At 43.6% G+C, this 21,846-nt stretch overlaps 1 protein-coding gene across 1 annotated transcript; it reads left to right on the plus strand.

Moving 5' to 3' along the window:
- The first annotated feature begins 216 nt into the window (after nucleotides 1-216).
- On the plus strand, nucleotides 217-21,567 carry samd1a (sterile alpha motif domain containing 1a). The gene is made up of 7 exons (XM_061982080.1): nucleotides 217-813; nucleotides 12,259-12,619; nucleotides 12,685-12,773; nucleotides 12,852-12,909; nucleotides 18,321-18,405; nucleotides 18,469-18,583; nucleotides 21,227-21,567. The coding sequence occupies exons 1-7, from the start codon at nucleotides 394-396 to the stop codon at nucleotides 21,371-21,373; spliced, it is 1,275 nt and encodes a 424-aa protein (XP_061838064.1). The 5' UTR covers nucleotides 217-393; the 3' UTR covers nucleotides 21,374-21,567.
- The last annotated feature ends 279 nt before the right edge of the window (nucleotides 21,568-21,846 follow it).

The raw sequence follows: 21,846 nt of genomic DNA on the forward strand, positions 1-21,846 counted from the left end.
AAAAAACTCCCCCAACATGCGCTGTGTTTTTTCCACAATGATGAAAGTAATCATCAACCACACACAAGTGTGAGTGAAGACGTCACTTTATAGTCCCTTTGTGTGTGTGTGTTGTTTCTTTGGCCGCTTTTTCACACGTCGACGTGAGCGCAGGTCGACGATGGCGGGACCGACAATTCCACCTTAAGAGGGAGGAGGAGGAGGAGGGAGGAGGGAGGAGGAGGAGGAGGGAAAGTTTTGCTCGCAACTCCGCCAGTCCACCTTAAGCGCACGAGCAGGCGTGCGGCGAAGGTTTCCGCTTCTCACTCGCGGCTCCCGAGACTCTCCGAACTAAACTAACGTAACTCACGCAAGCTTTGACGCACCGACCACGAAGACGGCGGAGGGAGAACAATGTCCGACTCCAAGTACCGAGAGTGGATCTTGGACACTATCGACTCCCTGCGCTCCAGGAAAGCCCGGCCGGACTTGGAGAGGATCTGCCGGATGGTCCGCAGGCGCCACGGCTCCGAGCCCGACCAGACGTGCGCGGAACTGGAGAAACTGATCCGGGAGCAGACGGTGCTCAAAGTCAACTACAAGGGCTCCATTTCATACCGCAACGCCGCCAAGGTTCAGCGGAGGTGCCGCAAAAAGGACGACGCGGTGTCGGCGACTGGAGGAGGAGGAGGAGGGGGAGGAGGAGGAGGAGGAGGAGGAGGAGCGGCCGTGGCGGCGGCAAAGAGCGCGGCGGACGACGCCAGTCATTCGGACTTGAGCAACGGGGACAGCGCGCTCGGTGCGGCGGACCCGGACGACGACGATGACGAGGAGGTTGGTGACGTGTTTTAGCTTGCCTGAACCAAGCGGCTTTTTTTTATTTTTTTTATCGCTTTTATTGTGTGTTATGAGAGCGGGGTGTTCCAGTGAGTGCACCCAGGAAAGAATGCCGCAAACCGGGGAGCGGCGGTTAGACCTCGCGTGAGCGCTACCGCGGAGGGAGGGAGGAAGGGGGGGGGGCAAGAAGGTGCGCTCGTGAGCTAAATAACCTCCATTTTTTTTTTTTTTTTTTGGACGCTGCGCTGCTATCGCGCGTCTACAACGTGCTCGACTCGCCCTTTTTTAAAACTTGTCCGCGTCGACACCAGCCACCATTTTGAGCACAAAAAAGAGGCCGTTTAACAAACGCCAAACTCTGCGTTTGTTCGGCCGTAAGGTGGGGAGTGAAGTCAAGCTGGCGCTCGAAGTGCGCGTCGAAACCGGAAGTGGGGAGAACGTCACGGTCACCGTCAACGCGAGCGCTCTTCTTTTGTGGGTTTTATTTTGAGAGGGCGTACCGGAAACGCCAGTTTTATTTCCACCTCTATTTTACCAACGTGGTTAAAAAAAAAAAAGTCCTAAACCGCCACCTGTGCCGTTTTTAAAACTTGTCCGTGTCGACACCAGCCACCATTTTGAGCACAAAAAGGGGCCGTTTAACAAACGCCAAACTCTGCGTTTGTTCGGCCGTAAGGTGGGAGTGGAGAGGGGGGGTGGGGGTCAAGCTGGCGCTCCAAGTGCGCGTCGAAACCGGAAGTGGAGTGAACGTCACGGCATACTTGCCAACCCTCCCGGATTTTCCGGCAGACTCCCGAAATTCAGCGCCTCTCCCGAAAACCTCCCGGGACAAATTATCTCCCGAAATTCAGGCGGACTCAGCAGTCACGTTTTGGTCTAACCTAAAGCAGTTCGTCTGCCGTAAACAGCAATGTTGTGACACTCTTAAACAGGACAATACTGCCATCTAGTGCATATTTGATGAAAGCACTTTTGTGCGTGCCACACAGCAATGCATCATCAGAGAGGGTGTTCAGCATGGTTAGAAAGATAGTGACAGAGAATAGAACAAGGATGGACAATTCAACCCTTAACTCAACAAGTATATGTGTAAATAAATGAACACTGAAATTCAAGTATTTCTTATATATATATATATATATATATATATATATATATATATATATATATATATATATATATATATATATATATATATATATATATATATATATATATATATATATATATATACAATAAAAGAAATATATATTTATAGCTAGAATTCACTGAAAGTCAAGTATTTCTTATATATATATATATGAAATACTTGACATATATATATATATATATATATATATATATATATATATATATGTATGTATGTGTATATATATATATATATATGTATGTATGTATGTGTGTATATATATATATATATATATATATATATATATATATATATATATTTATATATTAGAGATGCGCGGTTTGCGGGCACAACCGCGGAGTCCGCGGATTAGCCGCGGATCGGGCGGATGAAATTTAAAAAAATTAGATTTTATCCGCGGGTCGGGTCGGGTGGTTGAAATAAAAAAAAATTAGATTTTAAATAGATTCAGGCGGGTGGCAGTTAAACCAATTGGGAAATATATATACATAGTTAAATGTTGTTACCCACATACGAAAAACGAGCAGGCACCTGCAGCATATGCCACAACAGAAGAAGAAGAAAAAAAGAGATGGACACTTTTACGGAGCGGAGAAGGGACGCCTCGCCGGGGTCCGGGACCGAGGCCCCTTCCCCCGAGAGGGCCCCACCGGGAGCCGTAGCTGAGGCGATCCGCGAGAAGGGCCCGACGCACGTCCAGGGTCACCACCGCGCCCACCGCACCGACACCCCGCCTCGTCCGCCTTCGCCGCGGCCGGCGTCACGCGCAGCAGGTAAGCAGCTTACCTGCCCGCCACCCCCGTGGCCGGGGGCTCGTAACAGGGGTCACTCCGCGCGCTCCACCCGCGCAGCTTACCTGCCCGCCACCCCTTTTGCCGGGGGCGCGTAACAGGGGTCACTCCGCGCGCAGTGCGCTCACGAAAGGGGTGGGGCTCACCCTGGTTGATATAGAGAGCAGGACGGTGGCCATGGAAGTCGGAACCCGCTAAGGAGTGTGTAACAACCCACCTGCCGAATCAACTAGCCCTGAAAATGGATGGCGCTGGAGCGTCGGGCCCATATACCCGGCCGTCGCCGGCAGCGAGACGCGCTTGGAGGTGCGCTCTGCGCGGCTCCCATATGATTGCGCACTGGTGTGCGTTTGGGTCGTGACAGCGTGGCACGCGAATGTCTGTCCTGCATTGGATCAGTCTCCTTTCTTTAACAGGCAAAAGCTTTATAACCTCACTAATGCCTTGCATCGTCTATATTAGATATATAACAACAGGCGGGTGCGGGCGGCTGCGGTTCTGATCAAATGTTAGATCGGGTGGATTGCGGATGGTTGACGACTTTCTGATGCGGTTGCGGATGAAATAATTGCCTATCCGCGCATCTCTACCGTATAGGCAAATGCTAAGGGCGCCGTCCATCAGGGGGCGCCACGCCAGTGCCACAAATGTTGGAGAACAACACCAAAAAAAAGAAAGTTGGTACTATTATTTCTAAATACAAAAAATAATCCCACGTTAATTAAAATGCAAAGTAAAGCCTATTTAATAGAAATATTATTTGTTACAACATTACACCCCCCTCCTCCTCCCCCCGCACGGTGTGCCCCCTCCCTTCCCGTATCATGACTCCTTTTGGACGTCACCACATCAAAAAATCAACACAAGATGTCAAAACGGCCAAAACTGTCAGGTGCCCAGGGAAGAAAAAAGAGAAAAGAAGAGGAGGAGAAAAATTATGAAATTATTTGTCTGTTACAGAATGTGATAGTAACCTGGCTTTTTAGCATTAAGCTAATGTTACATGATTCGGCAATTGCTAATCAATAAATAGCTAGTTCTGTTTTAACGTCGGGTTAATATTGTGGAGGGGGCTAAATTGTTATGGAAAATAATAATGTAACGTTAGGTAATTACAGTACTCCCACCTTACATTCCTCAGGGACATTTGTATTAGATCTTTTAAGCAGGTGTTTTTTGTTTACATTGTTATTGCCTTCTGGTTAGCTAATGTTTGCCCTGCAGGTAATAGTCACTTTTCCACCCCTTTATATATTAGGTATAGTTGTAAATAAAATAAAAAAGGTCAACGACAAAGCTATTCGTGTTCTTGTGAGTATATACACTTCACTGCCGATGTGGGGGGGCGCCACCTAAAATCTTGCCTAGGGCGCCAGATTGGTTACCGTCAACGCGAGCGCTTTTTTTTGTGGGTTTTATTTTGACAGGGCGCAACGGAAACGCGCGTGTATTTTCCACCTTCATTTTACCAACGTGGTTAAAAAGTATGTGAATGTTGTTTTTCTATCTGTGTTGGTCCTGTGATGGGGTATAGCGACTTGTCCAAGGTGTACACCGCCTTCCGCCCGAATGCAGCTGAGATAGGCTCCAGCGACCCTGAAAGGGACAAGTGGTAGAAAATGGATGGATGGTTTAAAAAGTCTTAAACCGCCACCTGTGCCCTTTTAAAACGTGTCCCTGTCGACACGAGCCACCATTTTGAGCACAAAAAACTATGCGTTAAGGTGGGAGTGAAGGAGGAGGGGGGGCAGGCGTCGAAACCGGAAGTGGGGTGAATGTCATGGTCACTGTCGTTTTTAATCATATTTATTTTTATATTGGTTTTATATGTATTTATTTTTTTGTTTTTATTCAATCATTGGTGGAGCTAAGGATAATATTTGAATATAGTTTTTAATGTTGTTGTGCAGCACTTTAGAAACATTTTTGTTGTTAAAATGTGCTATATAAATAAAGTGGATTGGATTTATTTTGACAGGGTGCACCGGAAACGCACGTGTATTCCCATCTTCATTTTACCAACGTGGTTAAGAAGTACGTGGGGGTGAATGTCACAGTCACCGTCAATGCGAGCGCTTTTCTTTGTGCGTTTTATTTTGACAGGGCGCACCGGAAACGCGCGTGTATTTCCACCTCCATTTTACCAACGTGGTTAAAAAAAGTCCTAAACCGTTTATAAAACGTGTCCCTGTCGACACCAGCCACCATTTGAGCACAAAAAGGGGCCGTTTGACGAACACTCAAACTCTGCGTTTGTTCGGTTGTAAGGTGAGGGGGGGGTGGTGAAGCTGGCGCTCGAAGTGCGCGTCGAAACCGGAAGTTGAGTCACCGTCAACGCGAGCGCTTTTCTTTGTGGGTTTTATTTTGACAGGGCGGACCGGAAACGCATGTTTACTTCCACCTATTTTACCAACGTGGTTAAAAAGTCGTAAACATATAATGTTTGATGATAATGTGAGCGGGATACATGTTTTGCAATGTTACAGAGACACTTCCGTGCACATTTGAGCAAAAAATATGCCATCACTTTATACGTTTTGTCACGTTCAAACCGAACATGATGCACGTTCGATGACGCTCCGCACGGGGGAGAAGTCGACCACGGTTGCTTGCTGCTCAGCCCGGTCACGTCTGTCCCGTGTCGGGGGAGTGGAGAGTGGGGAGTGGGGATAGTGGGTGTCCCGCACAACACTTTGTAGTGGATTAGCGATGGTGGACGTAGTTAGTTGCACGGGAGCAGAAAGTGAAGTAACGGCCTGCGTCGCCGCTGCGTCGCTGGTGCGCATGTGCGATATGTGGGTTAAGCTGCGATCAAAACCAGTTTGTTGTTTTTTGAGGCAAAAAAACATTGTAATCACTTTGTCTTAACCTGAAATCGTGCTTGTGCAAAGTGAAAGTGTAGCTGCAAGTCGGGGGTTTTTTTATTATTATTTTTTCCTCCCTCCTGCAGCCGCGCCTCGCCGAGAAGAAAACGCACAATGGCGACAATCCGCAACTGCATGCGCACTTCGTAGGGAATTGTAGCAAAACAAAGAAAAAACACCTCCCCTCGGTCCCTTTCCGGCCTGGCTGCCCGCGCGCCATCAAGCACCGCGCATGGCCGCCGCGGCCAAGGAGCGCATCGGCGCGGCGGTTGAAGGCTGAGAGCCGCGGGATTGTTGGTTCAGGCGTGGGCCGTGAAAGTTGTGCGATGGCCATCGGAGCGGAAGGAGGAGCCGCGGGCGCGCACCTCGTGGACACGCAGTCTGTGACGAGCCGCCCTGGCCCCCAAAAAAGGCAAAGCACGCCATGGTTCTTCTCTTCTCTCCCTAAAACTACTTCGTCCCCTCGCGTTTTTTTTGTTGAGATCATGTTTTATTATGCGTCAAGCATGTTTTAATGCAGTGTTTTTCAACCTTCAACATTTTTTTCATTGAAAAAATCCGGCAGAAATCATGAAAACATGAAACTCAGCAGACAATAAAAAGCATACTTGCCAACCCTCCCGGATTTTCCGGGAGACTCCCGAAATTCAGCGCCTCTCCCGAAAACCTCCCGAAATTCAGGCGGACTCAGGTCCTCCACAATATAAAAAAGCGTACCTGCTAGAGATGCGCGCATAGGCAATTATTTCATCCGCAACCGCATCAGAAAGTCGTCAACCATCCGCAATCCACCCGATGTAACATTTGATCAGAACCGCACCCGCCCGTTGTTATATATCTAATATAGACGATGCAAGGCATTAGTGAGGTTATAAAGCTTTTGCCTGTTAAAGAAATGAGACTGATCCAATGCAGCACAGACATTCACGTGCCACGCTGTCACGACCCAGACGCACACCAGTGCGCAATCATATGGGAGCCGCGCTGAGCGCACCTCCAAGCGCGTCTCGCTGCCGGCGACGGCCGGGTATATGGGCCCGACGCTCCAGCGCCATCCATTTTCAGGGCTAGTTGGTTCAGCAGGTGGGTTGTTACACACTCCTTAGCGGGTTCCGACGTCCACGGCCACCGTCCTGCTGTCTATATCAACCAGGGTGAGCCCCACCCCTTTCGTGAGCGCACTGCGCGCGGAGTGACCCCTGTTACGCGCCCCCGGCAACAGGGGTGGCGGGCAGGTAAGCTGCGCGGGCGGAGCGCGCGGAGTGACCCCTGTTACGAGCCCCCGGCCACGGGGGTGGCGGGCAGGTAAGCTGCTTACCTGCTGCGCGTGACGCCGGCCGTGGCGGGGTGTCGGTGCGGTGGGCGCGGTGGTGACCCTGGACGTGCGTCGTGCCCTTCTCGCGGATCGCCTCAGCTACGGCTCCCGGTGGGGCCCTCTCGGGGGAAGGGGCCTCGGTCCCGGACCCCGGCGAGGCGTCCCTTCTCCGCTCCGTAAAAGTGTCCATCTCTTTTTTTTTCTTCTTCTGTTGTGGCATATGCTGCAGGTGCCTGCTCGTTTTTCGTATGTGGGTAACAACATTTAACTATGTATATATATTTCCCAATTAGTTTAACTGCCACCCGCCTGAATCTATTTAAAATCTAATTTTTTTTTATTTCAACCACCCGACCCGACCCGCGGATAAAATCTAATTTTTTTTTATTTCATCCGCCCGATCCGCGGATAATCCGCGGACTCCGCGGTTGTGCCCGCAAACCACGCATCTCTAGTACCTGCCCAATCACGTTATAACTATAGAATGATGGAGGGCGAGTTCTTGGTTTCTTATGTGTGTTTATTGTTAGGCAGTTTCATTAACGTCCTCCCAGCGCGGCAACAACACACAACAACAGCAGTCACTTTTTTTGTCTACCGTAAAGCAGTTCGTCTGCGGTAAACAGCAATGTTGTGACACTCTTAAACAGGACAATACTGCCATCTAGTGCATTTGATGAAAGCACTTTTGTGCGTGCCACACATCAATGCATCATCAGAGAGGGTGTTCAGCATGGTTCGAAAAATAGTGACAGAGAATAGAATAAGGATGGACAATTCAACCCTTAACTCAACAATGAGTAGATGAGTGTTATGTGTGTGTATATGTGTAAATAAATGAACACTGAAATTCAAGTATTTATTTTATATATATATATATATATATAGCTAGAATTCACTTAACGTCAAGTATTTCTTATATATATATATATATATATACCGGTATATGAAATACTTGACTTGGTGAATTCTAGCTGTAAATATACTCCTCCCCTTTTAGCCACGCCCCCGTCCCATCCCGACCACACCCACCCCCTCCCCCCACCTCCCGAAATCGGAGGTCTCAAGGTTGGCAAGTATGATAAAAAGTCGCAATTGCTGGATATGACTTAAAAGCATAACCAATAGGGGTGTGGGAAAAAATCGATTCGAATCGCTATTCTCACGTTGTGCAATTCAGAATCGATTGTCATTTTTTAAAAATCGATTTAAAAAAAAATAATTTATTTATTTATTTTTATTTTTTTTAATGAATCAATCCAACAAAACAATACACAGTGATACCATAACAATGCAATCCAACACTCAGAAGTGCAATAAACAGAGTAGTGGTGGGTTGATGAGGCGTCATGAAGCGTTTCGACACATTGCAAAACTGTATTGATACTGTGTCGATACTGTGTCACTAAATACTGACATCTGCTGGACATTAAAAATCCCTACAGGCAACCTATGGACCGACTCAACTGACACTGATTTGATGCCCTAGTACAGTGGTTCTCAAATGGGGGTACGCGAACCCCTGGGGGTACTTGAAGGTATGCCAAGGGGTACGTGAGATTTTAAAAAAATATTCTAAAAATAGCAACAATTCAAAAATCCTTTATAAACATATTTATTGAATAATACTTCAACAAAATATGAATGTAAGTTCATAAACTCAGTGAAGCACAAGCTCAGGTTTGTCACTAAAATGTCTGTCAAAAAGAAGTGTGAAAAGAAATGCAACAATGCAATATTCAGTGTTGACAGCTAGATTTTTTGTGGACATGTTCCATAAATATTGATGTTAAAGATTTTTTTTTTTGAGAATAAATGTTTAGAATTAAGTTCATGCATCCAGATGGATCTCTATTACAATCCCCAAAGAGGGCACTTTAAGTTGATTATTACTTCTAGGTGTAGAAATCTTTATTTATAATTGAATCACTTGTTTATTTTTCAACACATTTTTAGCTATTTTTATATCTTTTTTTTCCAAATAGTTCAAGAAAGACCACTACAAATGAGCAATATTTTGCACTGTTATACAATTTAATAAATCAGAAACTGATGACATAGTGCTGTATTTGACTTCTTTATCTTTTTTTTTTTCAACCAAAAATGCTTTGCTCTGATTAGGGGGTACTTGAATTAAAAAAAAATTCCGAGGGGGTACATTGCTGAAAAAAGGTTGAGAACCACTGACCTAGTATACCGTATTTTCCGCACCATAAGGCGCCCTGGGTTATAAGCCGTGCCTTCAATTAACGGCATATTTCAAAACTTTGTCCACCCATAAGCCGCCCCGTGTTGTAAGCCGCATCTAACTGCGCTAAAGGAATGTCAAAAAAACAGTCATGGAGTCGTATATCAACATGGACGGAGCTGCTGAAAAAAGCCACCCGGCCTCTTCGCGTAAACTTAAACTTACCTTAACCACTCGCTCATCTTTTCTTCATCCATCCCTTCGAGTTAGCTTTTATGATGACGCCGGCTGGAAAGGTCTCTTTTGGCAAGGTCTTCCTTTTGAATATCACCATGGGTGGAAGTTTCTGGCCATTAGCATGGCAAGCTAGAACCACAGTGAAGGATGACTTCTCATTCCCTGTGGTGCGAATATTCACCGTACGTGCTCCCGTTATATCCACAGTGCGGTTCACAGGAATATCAGTTGCTGTGAAATAGTAATCCGTGTGCGGATGGAGAGATTGCGTCTTTTCATGAACCGGATCCCTGTCACTTGGTAGGAGCCATTTTGTGGTCTTTACAGATGTAAACACACAAAGGAAATGAAACGTACGGTATATCCGCGCGCTTTTTCTTCTTCTACGCGGGCGGGTGGTTGCTTACAGTAGAAGAAGAAGCGCTTCCTGTTCTATGGGGGCGGGTGCTTACCTTGGCGGTTGCTTGCGTAGAAGAAGAAGCGCTTCCTGTTCTACCGGGAAAAAAGATGGCGGCTGTTTACCGAAGTTGCGAGACCGAAACTTTATGAAAATGAATCTTAATATTTATCCATATATAAAGCGCACCGGGTTATAAGGCGCACTGTCAGCTTTTGAGAACATTTGTGGTTTTTAGGTGCGCCTTATAGTGCGGAAAATACGGTATACAATAATATAAACCAAGTCATTGTATTTCATTTAGGATTATTTCATAACTTCATTTAAATAAAAATATATTTTTTGTCTTTTTTAGATACAGTCAATAAATAATGTGAACATGTATCATAACATGGACATCTAAGAGAACGTGTTGTGAATGAGGATGCTTGTGGACCTGGAAATTATTATTATTATTTTTTTACACATTTTTATTTTTTTTAAAAAACAGTTTTTCCAACGTATTCAATTTTAGACGCTTTCTCTTCTTAGTTATTATTTCTCCGGCTGTAGAAAAGAGCCGCTCACAGGGCACAGAGGAGGCGACACAGTTGGCGTATCGGTCACGTGACCAAAACAGCTCATGATCGGTCACGTGACCAAAACAGCTCATGATCGGTCACGTGACTTTCTAAAAGCGGTACGCGCACCGACACAGGGTTTTGCTCTATGAGCTCGACGCATGCGCCGATGCATCGGTGTTGCCGGACTCATCACTAGATGACAGATAAAAATAATAATTTAAAAATGAATAATCATGTGTTCATTAAAGTGTTACAAATCTATTTTCTGTATTTGAACTTTTTCTTTGGTTAAAAATGTGCACATGTGCTGATCATATAGAGTGCAGGAAGCTAGCATGATAAATACAGTATACCGTATTTTCCGCACCATAAGACGCCCTGGGTTAAAAGCCGCGCCTTCAATGAACGGCATATTTCAAAACTTTGTCCACCTATAAGACGCCCCGTGTTGTAAGCCGCATCTAACTGCGCTAAAGGAATGTCAAAAAAACAGTCAGATAGGTCAGTCAAACTTTAATAATATATTAAAAACCAGCGTTCTAACAACTCTGTTCACTCCCAAAATGTACGCAAATGTGCAATCACAAACATACGTATATCAACATGGACAGAGCTGCGTGAAAAAAGCCACCCGGCCTCTTCGCGTAAACTTAAACTTACCTTAACCACTCGCTCATCTTTTCTTCATCCATCCCTTCGAGTTAGCTTTTATGATGACGCCGGCTGGAAAGGTCTCTTTTGGCAAGGTCTTCCTTTTGAATATCACCATGGGTGGAAGTTTCTGGCCATTAGCATGGCAAGCTAGAACCACAGTGAAGGATGACTTCTCATTCCCTGTGGTGCGAATATTCACCGTACGTGCTCCCGTTGTATCCACAGTGCGGTTCACAGGAATATCAAAAGTCAGTGGAACCTCGTCCATGTTGATAATGTTCTCTGGCCGGATCTTTTTTTCAGCTATCTTGTTTTTACAATATGCACAGAAAGTAGCCAGCTTTTCTTGAAAGTCTTTAGGCAGTTGCTGTGAAATAGTAGTCCGTGTGCGGATGGAGAGATTGCGTCTTTTCATGAACCGGAAACCTGTCGCTTAGTAGGAGCCATTTTGTGGTCTTTACAGATGTAAACACACAAAGGAAATGAAACGTAATACCCGCACGCTTCTTCTTCTACGGGGGCGGGTGGTTGCTTACCGTAGAAGAAGAAGCGCTTCCTCTTCTACGGGGGCGGGTGCTTTCCTTGGCGGTTGCTTGCGTAGAAGAAGAAGCGCTTCCTCTTCTACGGGGAAAAAAGATGGCGGCTGTTTACCGTAGTTGCGAGACCGAAACTTTATGAAAATAAATATTTATATTAATCCATATATAAGGCGCACCGGGTTATAAGCCGCACTGTCAGCTTTTGTGAAAATTTGTGTTTTTTAGGTGCGGCTTATAGTGCGGAAAATACGGTATATATATTTCCGAATTGGTTTAACTGCCACTTGCCTGAATCTATTTAAAATCTAATTTTTTTTTATTTCAACCACCCGACCCGACCCGCGGATAAAATCTAATTTTTTTTAAATTTCATCCGCCCGATCCGCGGATAATCCGCGGACTCCGCGGTTGTGCCCGCAAACCGCGCATCTCTAGTACCCAGATACCATGCAAATATGCCTCCAGATGCATAAATAGTTTTTTCATCGCAATCTGATTGGAAGCATGTGGTCAGCTTCACTTATTTTGATAACGGATAAAAATAATAATTTAAAAATGAATAATCATGTGTTCATTAAACTGCTACAAATCTATTTTCTGTATTTGAACTTTTTCTTTGGTTAAAAATGTGCACATGTGCTGATCATATCGAGTGCAGGAAGCTCGCATGATAAATACAGCACGCTGCCCCCTGGTGGCCATGAGCAGAATGGACGATGATGACGTCATGTTTGTCCCCTGCAGGCGGACATCTCCATGGCGATGGACACAGACAGTAATGCAGATGAGGAGGGGGGAGACGAGAGCCGGGACAGACACTACGGACCCTCCCCGGGCCCTGCGTGCCAAGTCCCGGCCACGCAGGTGGGGGGGGTGCGAGCGGCCTCCGCCCCCTGCTCCCCGTCTGGCCCTCGGCCCGGTCCCGGCGGTCCCCCCGGCTCGGGCCTGGACTGCGTGTTTTTCCAGAGTGCTGGTACGAGGCCCAGCTCCTTGCCCCCCTCCAGCCCCCGGACCCTCCCACACAATGAATGGTCTTATGGTGCCGCCGCCGCCGGCCCTGTGGAGCGCCAGGACCCAGGACCCCCGGGCATGCAGACCCACAAAGGTACTGACGGACTAGAAAGGATTTAGTCTCCTATGGGATCCATTCCAATGCCTTCTTGTCAGCAGTAGTCCACCCTGAGGTGCAGAAAGAAGACAAGAAGGAGGGCGGCAGTCCTCTGTCAGACCAGCTGGTCCCGGACTACGCAGCACAACTGGTAAAGACCCTCAGCCTTTCCACGTCCTCATTGTCTCCTTATTCCCTCATTCCCTACTTCCTCATGTATTCCCTGCAGGAGAGGAGCGCAGATGTGTCCGAGGGACGCGCCCAGGTTTTGTCATCGTCAGATGATTGTGAGTCAACACCTTTCACCTCTTAAAAACTGCTTAGGAATGTACACAAATGTTACAAATAAGAGCTCAAATGCTAATAGATCACTATAGAGGATCTTTGACAGGAGTTTTTTTGGCAGTCGGTCCTTCAATACAGCTGCACACTTCCCAGTCCCGTCATATAGATGATCTTTGTCTAGCATGTTTGTAATACGTCCTTAAAACAGTCGCATACTCCTGTCACATAGATGATCTTTGTCTAGCATGTTTGTAATACGTCCTTAAAACAGTCGCATACTCCTGTCACCAGGGCCGGCCCGTGGCATAGGCCGTATAGGCAAATGCTAAGGGCGCCGTCCATCAGGGGGCGCCACGCCAGTGCCACAAATGTTGGAGAAAAGAAAAAAAAAGTTGGTACTATTATTTCTAAATACAAAAAATAATCCCACGTTAATTAAAATGCAAAGTAAAGCCTATTTAATAGAAATATTATTTGTTACAACATTACGCCCCCCCCCCCCCGCACGGTGCGCCCCCTCCCTTCCGGTATCATGACTCTTTTTGGACGTCACCACATCAAAAAATCAACACAAGATGTCAAAACGGCCAAAACTGTCAGGTGCCCAGGGAAGAAAAAAGAGAAAAGAAGAGGAGTAGAAAAATTATGAAATTATTCGTCTATTACAGAATGTGATAGTAACCTGGCTTTTTAGCATTAAGCTAATGTTACATGATTCGGCAATTGCTAATCAATAAATAGCTAGTTCTGTTTTAACGTCGGGTTAATATTGTGGAGGGGGCTAAATTGTTATGGAAAATAATAATGTAACGTTAGGTAATTACAGTACTCCCACCTTACATTCCTCAGGGACATTTGTATTAGATCTTTTAAGCAGGTGTTTTTTGTTTACATTGTTATTGCCTTCTGGTTAGCTAATGTTTGCCCTGCAGGTAATAGTCACTTTTCCACCCTTTTATATATTAGGTATAGTTGTAAGCCTAGTTGTTAAAGTGCACATCATTAATGTAAATTAAGCAATGTGTATGTAAAAAATATTGTATTTCATATATTCATATATATATATTTTTTTATCTTGTTAACTATTCTGATTGTTAATTTGCTTTATTTAAGTAAAAAAAAAGGTCAAAGACAAAGCTATTCGGGTTCTTGTGAGTATATACACTTCACTGCCGATGTGGGGGGGCGCCACCTAAAATCTTGCCTAGGGCGCCAGATTGGTTAGGGCCGGGCCTGCCTGTCACATAGATGATCTTTGTCTAGGATTTTTGTAATAAGTCCTTAAAACAGCCGCATATGCCTGTCACATAGATGATCTTTGTCTAGCATTTTTGTAACAAGTCCTTAAAACAGTTGCATACTCCTGTCACATAGATGATCTTTGTCTAGGATTTTTATAAGTCCTTAAAACAGTCGCATACGCCTGTCACATAGATGATCTTTCTCTAGCATTTTTGTAACAAGTTCTTAAAACAGTCGCATACTCCTGTCACATAGATGATCTTTGTTTAGCATGTTTGTAATACGTCCTTAAAACAGTCGCATACGCCTGTCACATAGATGATCTTTGTCTAGCATTTTTGTAACAAGTTCTTAAAACAGTTGCATACTCTGTCACATAGATGATCTTTGTTTAGCATGTTTGTAATACGTCCTTAAAACAGTCGCATACTCCTGTCACATAGATGATCTTTGTCTAGCATTTTTGTAACAAGTCCTTAAAACAGTCGCATACTCCTGTCACATATATGATCTTTGTCTAGCATTTTTGTAACAAGTCCTTAAAACAGTCGCATACTCCTGTCACATATATGATCTTTGTCTAGGATTTTTGTAATAAGTCCTTAAAAGAGTCGCATACACTGGTCACATAGATGATCTTTATCTAACATTTTCTTAACAAGTCCTTAAAACAGTCGCATACGCCTGTCACATAGATGATCTTTGTCTAGCATGTTTGTAATACGTCCTTAAAACAGTCACATACTTCTGTCACATAGATGATCTTTGTTTAGCATGTTTGTAATACGTCCTTAAAACAGTCTCATACTCCTGTCACATAGATGATCTTTGTCTAGCATTTTTGTAATATGTCCTTAAAACAGTCGCATACTCCCGTCACATAGATGATCTTTGTCTAGCATGTTTGTAATACGTCCTTAAAACAGTCACATACTTCTGTCACATAGATGATCTTTGTTTAGCATGTTTGTAATACGTCCTTAAAACAGTCTCATACTCCTGTCACATAGATGATCTTTGTCTAGCATTTTTGTAATATGTCCTTAAAACAGTCGCATACTCCTGTCACATAGATGATCTTTGTCTAGGATTTTTGTAATAAGTCCTTAAAACAGTCGCATACTCCTGTCACATAGATGATCTTTGTTTAGCATGTTTGTAATACGTCCTTAAAACAGTCGCATACTCCTGTCACATAGATGATCTTTGTTTAGCATGTTTGTAATACGTCCTTAAAACAGTCGCATACTCCTGTCACATAGATTATCTTTGTCTAGGATTTTTGTAATAAGTCCTTAAAACAGTCGCATACTCCTGTCACATAGATGATCTTTGTTTAGCATGTTTGTAATACGTCCTTAAAACAGTCGCATACTCCTGTCACATAGATTATCTTTGTCTAGGATTTTTGTAATAAGTCCTTAAAACAGTCGCATACTCCTGTCACATAGATTATATTTCTCTATCATTTTTGTAACAAGTTCTTAAAACAGTCGCATACTCCTGTCACATATATGATCTTTATCTAACATTTTCTTAACAAGTCCTTAAAACAGTCGCATACGCCTGTCACATAGATGATCTTTGTGTAGCATTTTTGCAACAAGTCCTTAAAACATTTGCATACTCCTGTCACATAGATGATCTTTTACAGGTTTTTTTCCAAGTAGCTTAGTAAAAACAGTAAATGATTTCTGTCATATAGAGGATCTTTGACAGGAGTTTTTTTTTGCAGTTGGTCCTTAAAAACAGTAGCACACTCCTGTCACAGAGGATCTTTGACTAGAGTTTTTACCGAAGGTCCTTAAAAACAAGCAGAGCAGTCCTGTCATAATAGAAAACCTTTGACGGGCTATTTTGCAGTTGGTCCTTAAAACTGCAGCTCTCTCCTGTCATATAGAAGATCTTTGACTAGGATTTTCAAACTAGGTCCTTAAAAGCAGTTGCACATTCCTGTCACATTGAGGATCTTTGACTAGAGTTTTTACGGTTGGTCCCTAAAAAGAGGGGACCAATATTTCAGAAGTGATTATTAAAGTCATCTTCCTAAACATTATATCTTTAGATTGAGTGTAAATCTGGTGAAAATGGCGATATTGTCACAGAGTGAAAGAAAGTCCCGGTGGACGTGATATATCATGAGAGTGGGAGTGTGAAGTCTTTCTTCTTGTAGCATTCCTGCCAACTACTCCGGTTTTCCCGTAATTCGTACGGTTTTCATCAACCTATTCCGGGTTACGGTTGCAGTGATAAAAAATACGGTTTTTCATTAATTAAAAAAAAAAAAGGGTGAAAACTAGGCGAATTGCACCTTGTGCAGACAAGATTTTTCGATCGGACACGGAGGAATTAGCGATGTAAAAGACCACGTTGGGACAAAAAAAACACAAGTCTAATGCCGTTGCTAGCGATACAAGTGGAAAACTTTCAACGTTTTTCGTCGCCCAAACAGATTCTTTGGATGTGATAAATGCCGAAGTTTTATTTACGGAGGCAATAATTGAGCATGGACTTCCAATCGCACTGGCTGATCACATGGGACAGTTAAATGTTTGTAATGCAACCTTTAAAAATCATTACGCGGTGATCGCGGTCCCAAAAATAAACTTTTCTTGCATGATAATGTCCAGAAAAACTCACTTTATATTACTATAGAGTCCTTTTAACGAATGAGTTTGATGGTTTATCACAAACCTTAAATGAAAGAAGTCCTTTGTTCTCCTGCACCATGCATGCGCTTTTGGCCTTGCTTCGTGTTTGGTGCGCAATCCTGTCGGCTGTATTTCACAGCACGTCTTTGACAACTTGAAGTGGCATAAAACATTTAAAACAAAGGGGTTATAGGAACAATCACTTTCAGTGTTTTATGCCACTTCAAGTTGTCAAAGACGGTATGCTGGTGCCCGACTGCCACAAGTGGAACAAACATTTGAAAGAAAGGGGTTATAGGAACAATCACTTTCAGTGTTTTATGCCACTTCAAGTAAACTTATCATAAAGTTACCATATCATTTTTGCAGTATGATCAATCTGATAGAATAAATTTGGATTTTAGCCACAAAAAGGTAATGACACCAATGTTATCTATTGGAATTGTTTAGTACTGTTATACTGTTAAAAGTGTTTATACTATTTATGCTTTCAAGTCCAAGTTGAAGAAATCTTGTTAAATGTTGACAGCATAACTACCAAAATACAGAAGTATGTCCTTAATATTTTTGCAGTGCTATTTCTGTTGAAAAGTTCAAATGATTACATTAGAGATGTGATGTGCCACTTTTCAAGTGTCTGATGGCTTCAATTAATTTGCATTAATTTTTCATATTTTGAATTCTTTTGAAAGGCTTACAAAAAAACGACATTTGAATTGTAATTCCATGCTATTGACAGGACTATTAATTTTAATGAAGTTAGCTTACCATGTTTACAGTATGATAATTGTGATAGAAATGTGAATTTTAGGCACAGAATATTTTTTACAATTGAACAAGGCAGTAGATTATACAAGCTTGGACAGAAAGTTAATAATGACACCAATTTTTTTTTTTTAATGGAATTGTTTAGTACTGTTTTACCATTTGTTTACTGTAAAAAGTGTTTATACTTTCAATTAACAAATTGAAGTCTTGTGAAAGGTTGACAGGATAACTGGCATTAACTGTCAAAATAATTTAAAACTATTGAAGTTAGCTTACAGAATAAACATGTCAATCAACCCATATGATTTTTGCTGTAATATTTTTGTTTTGAAAAGTCACTGTGACTGATAGAAAAGTGATGGTTTTAGCAACATTTTAACCTGTCTGAATGCTAATAATCATTTTGCGTCGGGGGGCGAAGCCCTGAACCCTCCACCAGGACTTTGTCCTGGACCTACCGGGGCCTGCGGCCCCTGGACCCTGGCTACTAGGTTTTTCTGATTTCAAAAGTTGGCAGGTATGTTGTAGGTTGAAGATGAGCACATTTGAAGCAAAAAGTGTGCTTGAGTTTGTTAGTAATTGATGGCAATATTCATTGTCGTTATGTGAGAAAAGCACGTAAAAGATGTGACATGTCAGCGTTTATGAGCCTGGTCACATGACAGGAGAACATCTCATCATGAGAGATGTTGTACTCCCAAACACATTGTGACCTGTTATTGGTGTGTGGAATAACAAAGTGTGTTGAACAGGCACCTTGAAGAAGAACGCAGAGACGCCGTCCTCCTTCCCACAGACCAACAACGTCCTGGTGAACGGTGATCAAAGCCAAGACGTGTGAGTGTCCCGTCGTCACAAATGAGATGTTTTCTTTGTCTTGTAATACACGTCTCCTGGCAGCTCGGTGAAGAAGGAGAAGATGAGTCAGAACTTGCTGCAGTGGAGCGTGGCAGACGTGGTCACTTACTTCTCCGAGGCTGGCTTTCCAGAGCAGGCACTGGCCTTCAGGGTGCAGGTTGGTGCTCGATGCAGCTTTTATTGTGTCCTTATTGACATGTTGGCCCAGATTACTGTCTCATGTCATTACTACACAATTAGCATACCTGCCAACTTTTGAAATCAGAAAAACCTAGTAGCCAGGGTCCAATGCAAAATGATTGATTGCATTCAGACAGGTTAAAATGTTGCTAAAACCATCACTTTTCTATCAGTCACAGTGACTTTTCAAAACAAAAATATTACAGCAAAAATCATTAGTAAAAAAAATTATATCTAGCAAAACTGGTCATTTTCTGCAGCACAAACCAGACCAAAAGCAACTTTGTTATATCAACAGGAGCCGCTCGCTCTTTCTCACTTGCGCCAACACATGCACATATGGCACTTAGCCAGTGATGCGTTTACAGACACACAAAAAGTCGGACAACTCCAACACCACACATAAAGTGTCATTCCAGGTGGTTACACTATGATTTACCAATCAAATGTGTGCTTATTCTAGTGTCATTTATTAAGAATCTTCATTTATAAATATTAATCATGAAATGCTGTTAGTATATGAAATAAATTCTAATAAAAATATATTATTTACAAACAGGAAGTTGCAGGAATGTACACATGATCCCCTGCTTACATCTCATTGTGCAACATGTGAATGTTTTAATGGGAACTAAATGCAATGTCTGAAAGGGGTACAAATTATTTCCAAAGCAGGACCTCCGCCCAGACAAACAATACAAGTACACAGTTCATGAAAAACAATATTTGTTGTTGTTGTCATTGTAAGTGGGCCTAAATACTTATATTAGAAAATAACCTCATGGAAATGACTGCTTTCATTTTATTCTAATAATAAGAGAATGTTGTCTGTCTATCTGTGTTGGCCCTACGATGAGGTGGGGACTTGTCCAGGGTGTACCCCGCTTTCTGCCCGAATGCAGCTGAGATAGGCTCCAGCGACCCCGAAAGGGACAAGCGGTAGAAAATGGATGGATGGATGGAGATGTAACTTGTTATTTAGTCAGGTTTGGGACAGGTGTGCTGCAGGTGTAGCCACAGTGTGCACGTCTGATGTTGCTCACATGGGCTCCACTCAATGCTCAGGGACTTTTTGCCTTTGCTCACACACATGAACAATTAGAGGGAACATTGGCATACCTGCCAACTTTTGAAATCAGAATAACCTAGTAGCCAGGGTCCAGGGGCCGCAGGCCCCGGTAGGTCCAGGACAAAGTCCTGGTGGGGGGTTCAGGCCCGACGCAAAATGATTGATTGCATTCAGACAGGTTAAAATGTTGCTAAAACCATCACTTTTCTATCAGTCACAGTGACTTTTCAAAACAAAAATATTACAGCAAAAATCATATGGGTTGATTGACATGTTAATTCTGTAAGCTAACTTCAATAGTTTGACATTATTTTGACAGTTAATGCCAGTTATCCTGTCAACCTTTCACAAGACTTCAATTTGTTCATTGAAAGTACAAACAGTATAAACACTTTTTACAGTACCGTATTTTCCGCACCATAAGGCGCCCTGGGTTATAAGCCGCGCCTTCAATGAACGGCATATTTCAAAACTTTGTCCACCTATAAGCCGCCCCGTGTTGTAAGCCGCATCTAACTGCGCTAAAGGAATGTCAAAAAAACAGTCAAATAGGTCAGTCAAACTTTAATAATATATTAAAACCAGCGTGATGTGGGCGCGCATGGAGTCGTATATCAACATGGACGAAGCTGCGTGAAAAAAGCCACCCGGCCTCTTCGCGTAAACTTAAACTTACCTTAACCACTCGCTCATCTTTTCTTCATCCATCCCTTCGAGTTAGCTTTTATGATGACGCCGGCTGGAAAGGTCTCTTTTGGCAAGGTCTTCCTTTTGAATATCACCATGGGTGGAAGTTTCTGGCCATTAGCATGGCAAGCTAGAACCACAGTGAAGGATGACTTCTCATTCCCTGTGGTGCGAATATTCACCGTACGTGCTCCCGTTGTATCCACAGTGCGGTTCACAGGAATATCAGTTGCTGTGAAATAGTAATCCGTGTGCGGATGGAGAGATTGCGTCTTTTCATGAACCGGATCCCTGTCGCTTTGTAGGAGCCATTTTGTGGTCTTTACAGATGTAAACACACAAAGGAAATGATAATATCCGCGCGCTTTTTCTTCTTCTACGCGGGCGGGTGGTTGCTTACAGTAGAAGAAGAAGCGCTTTCTGTTCTATGGGGGCGGGTGCTTACCTTGGCGGTTGCTTGCGTAGAAGAAGAAGCGCTTCCTGTTCTACCGGGAAAAAAGATGGCGGCTGTTTACCGAAGTTGCGAGACCGAAACTTTATGAAAATGAATCTTAATATTTATCCATATATAAAGCACACCGGGTTATAAGGCGCACTGTCAGCTTTTGAGTAAATTTGTGGTTTTTAGGTGCGGCTAATAGTGCGGAAAATACGGTATATAAGTCTTTTAATTTTTTGTGGCTCCAGGCAGATTACTTTTTTTTATATTTTTGGTCCAATACGGCTCTTTAAACATTTTTGGGTTGCCGACCCCTGCGTTTAGACAAATGAAACCACTCCCCCTGCCCCTGAATGAAATGTTACAGTCCTGTGAAGCAAGACGTGATGTCGTTTACAAGATGTGTGTTTCTCCCTACCCAACAGGAGATAGACGGCAAGTCTTTGCTCCTCATGCAGCGCAGCGACGTGCTGACGGGCCTGTCCATCCGCCTCGGCCCTGCACTCAAAATCTACGAGCGTCACATCAAGGTGCTCCAGAGGACCCACTTCCTGGAGTGTGAGGACCTTTAAGGCACACCAGACAATATACGGATGAAGGAGGGAGAAGAGTGTGAGACTTTTAAGACGTTCATCCTACCTCTCATGAGCCTCATTCCACCCTCGCGCATAGGAGGAGCGCTGGCCCTTTAAGAAGAGCCACACTCTGCATCTTGAAGCCATGGGCGTGCACCTTGTGGACTTCCTTTCTTCCTCACTGACCGTGAAGTGCTGCACTTTGGACTCAAATCGGAACCTTCTTCCAACTCATCCGAGATGGCACCTTCCCAAAAAGACGCAGGTAAAACCCCCGAGTTCCTGCAGTAGCTGCTAACACTTCCTTGTTTTTGTACTTACCTGTTTAATAATACAACAGATGCAATATTTGTTAGCATTCGTGTGTTTGTGTTTGTGTCCTCCAAAGAAGACACTTGGAAGTATGTAACATTCCACAGGCTGAAGTTCACTTCAAGCAGTCCTTCAAAAATAAAAGCCTTCATTCAGCC

This window comes from Nerophis lumbriciformis, linkage group LG24 (assembly GCF_033978685.3).
Source record: "Nerophis lumbriciformis linkage group LG24, RoL_Nlum_v2.1, whole genome shotgun sequence".
Taxonomy (NCBI): Eukaryota; Metazoa; Chordata; class Actinopteri; order Syngnathiformes; family Syngnathidae; genus Nerophis; species Nerophis lumbriciformis.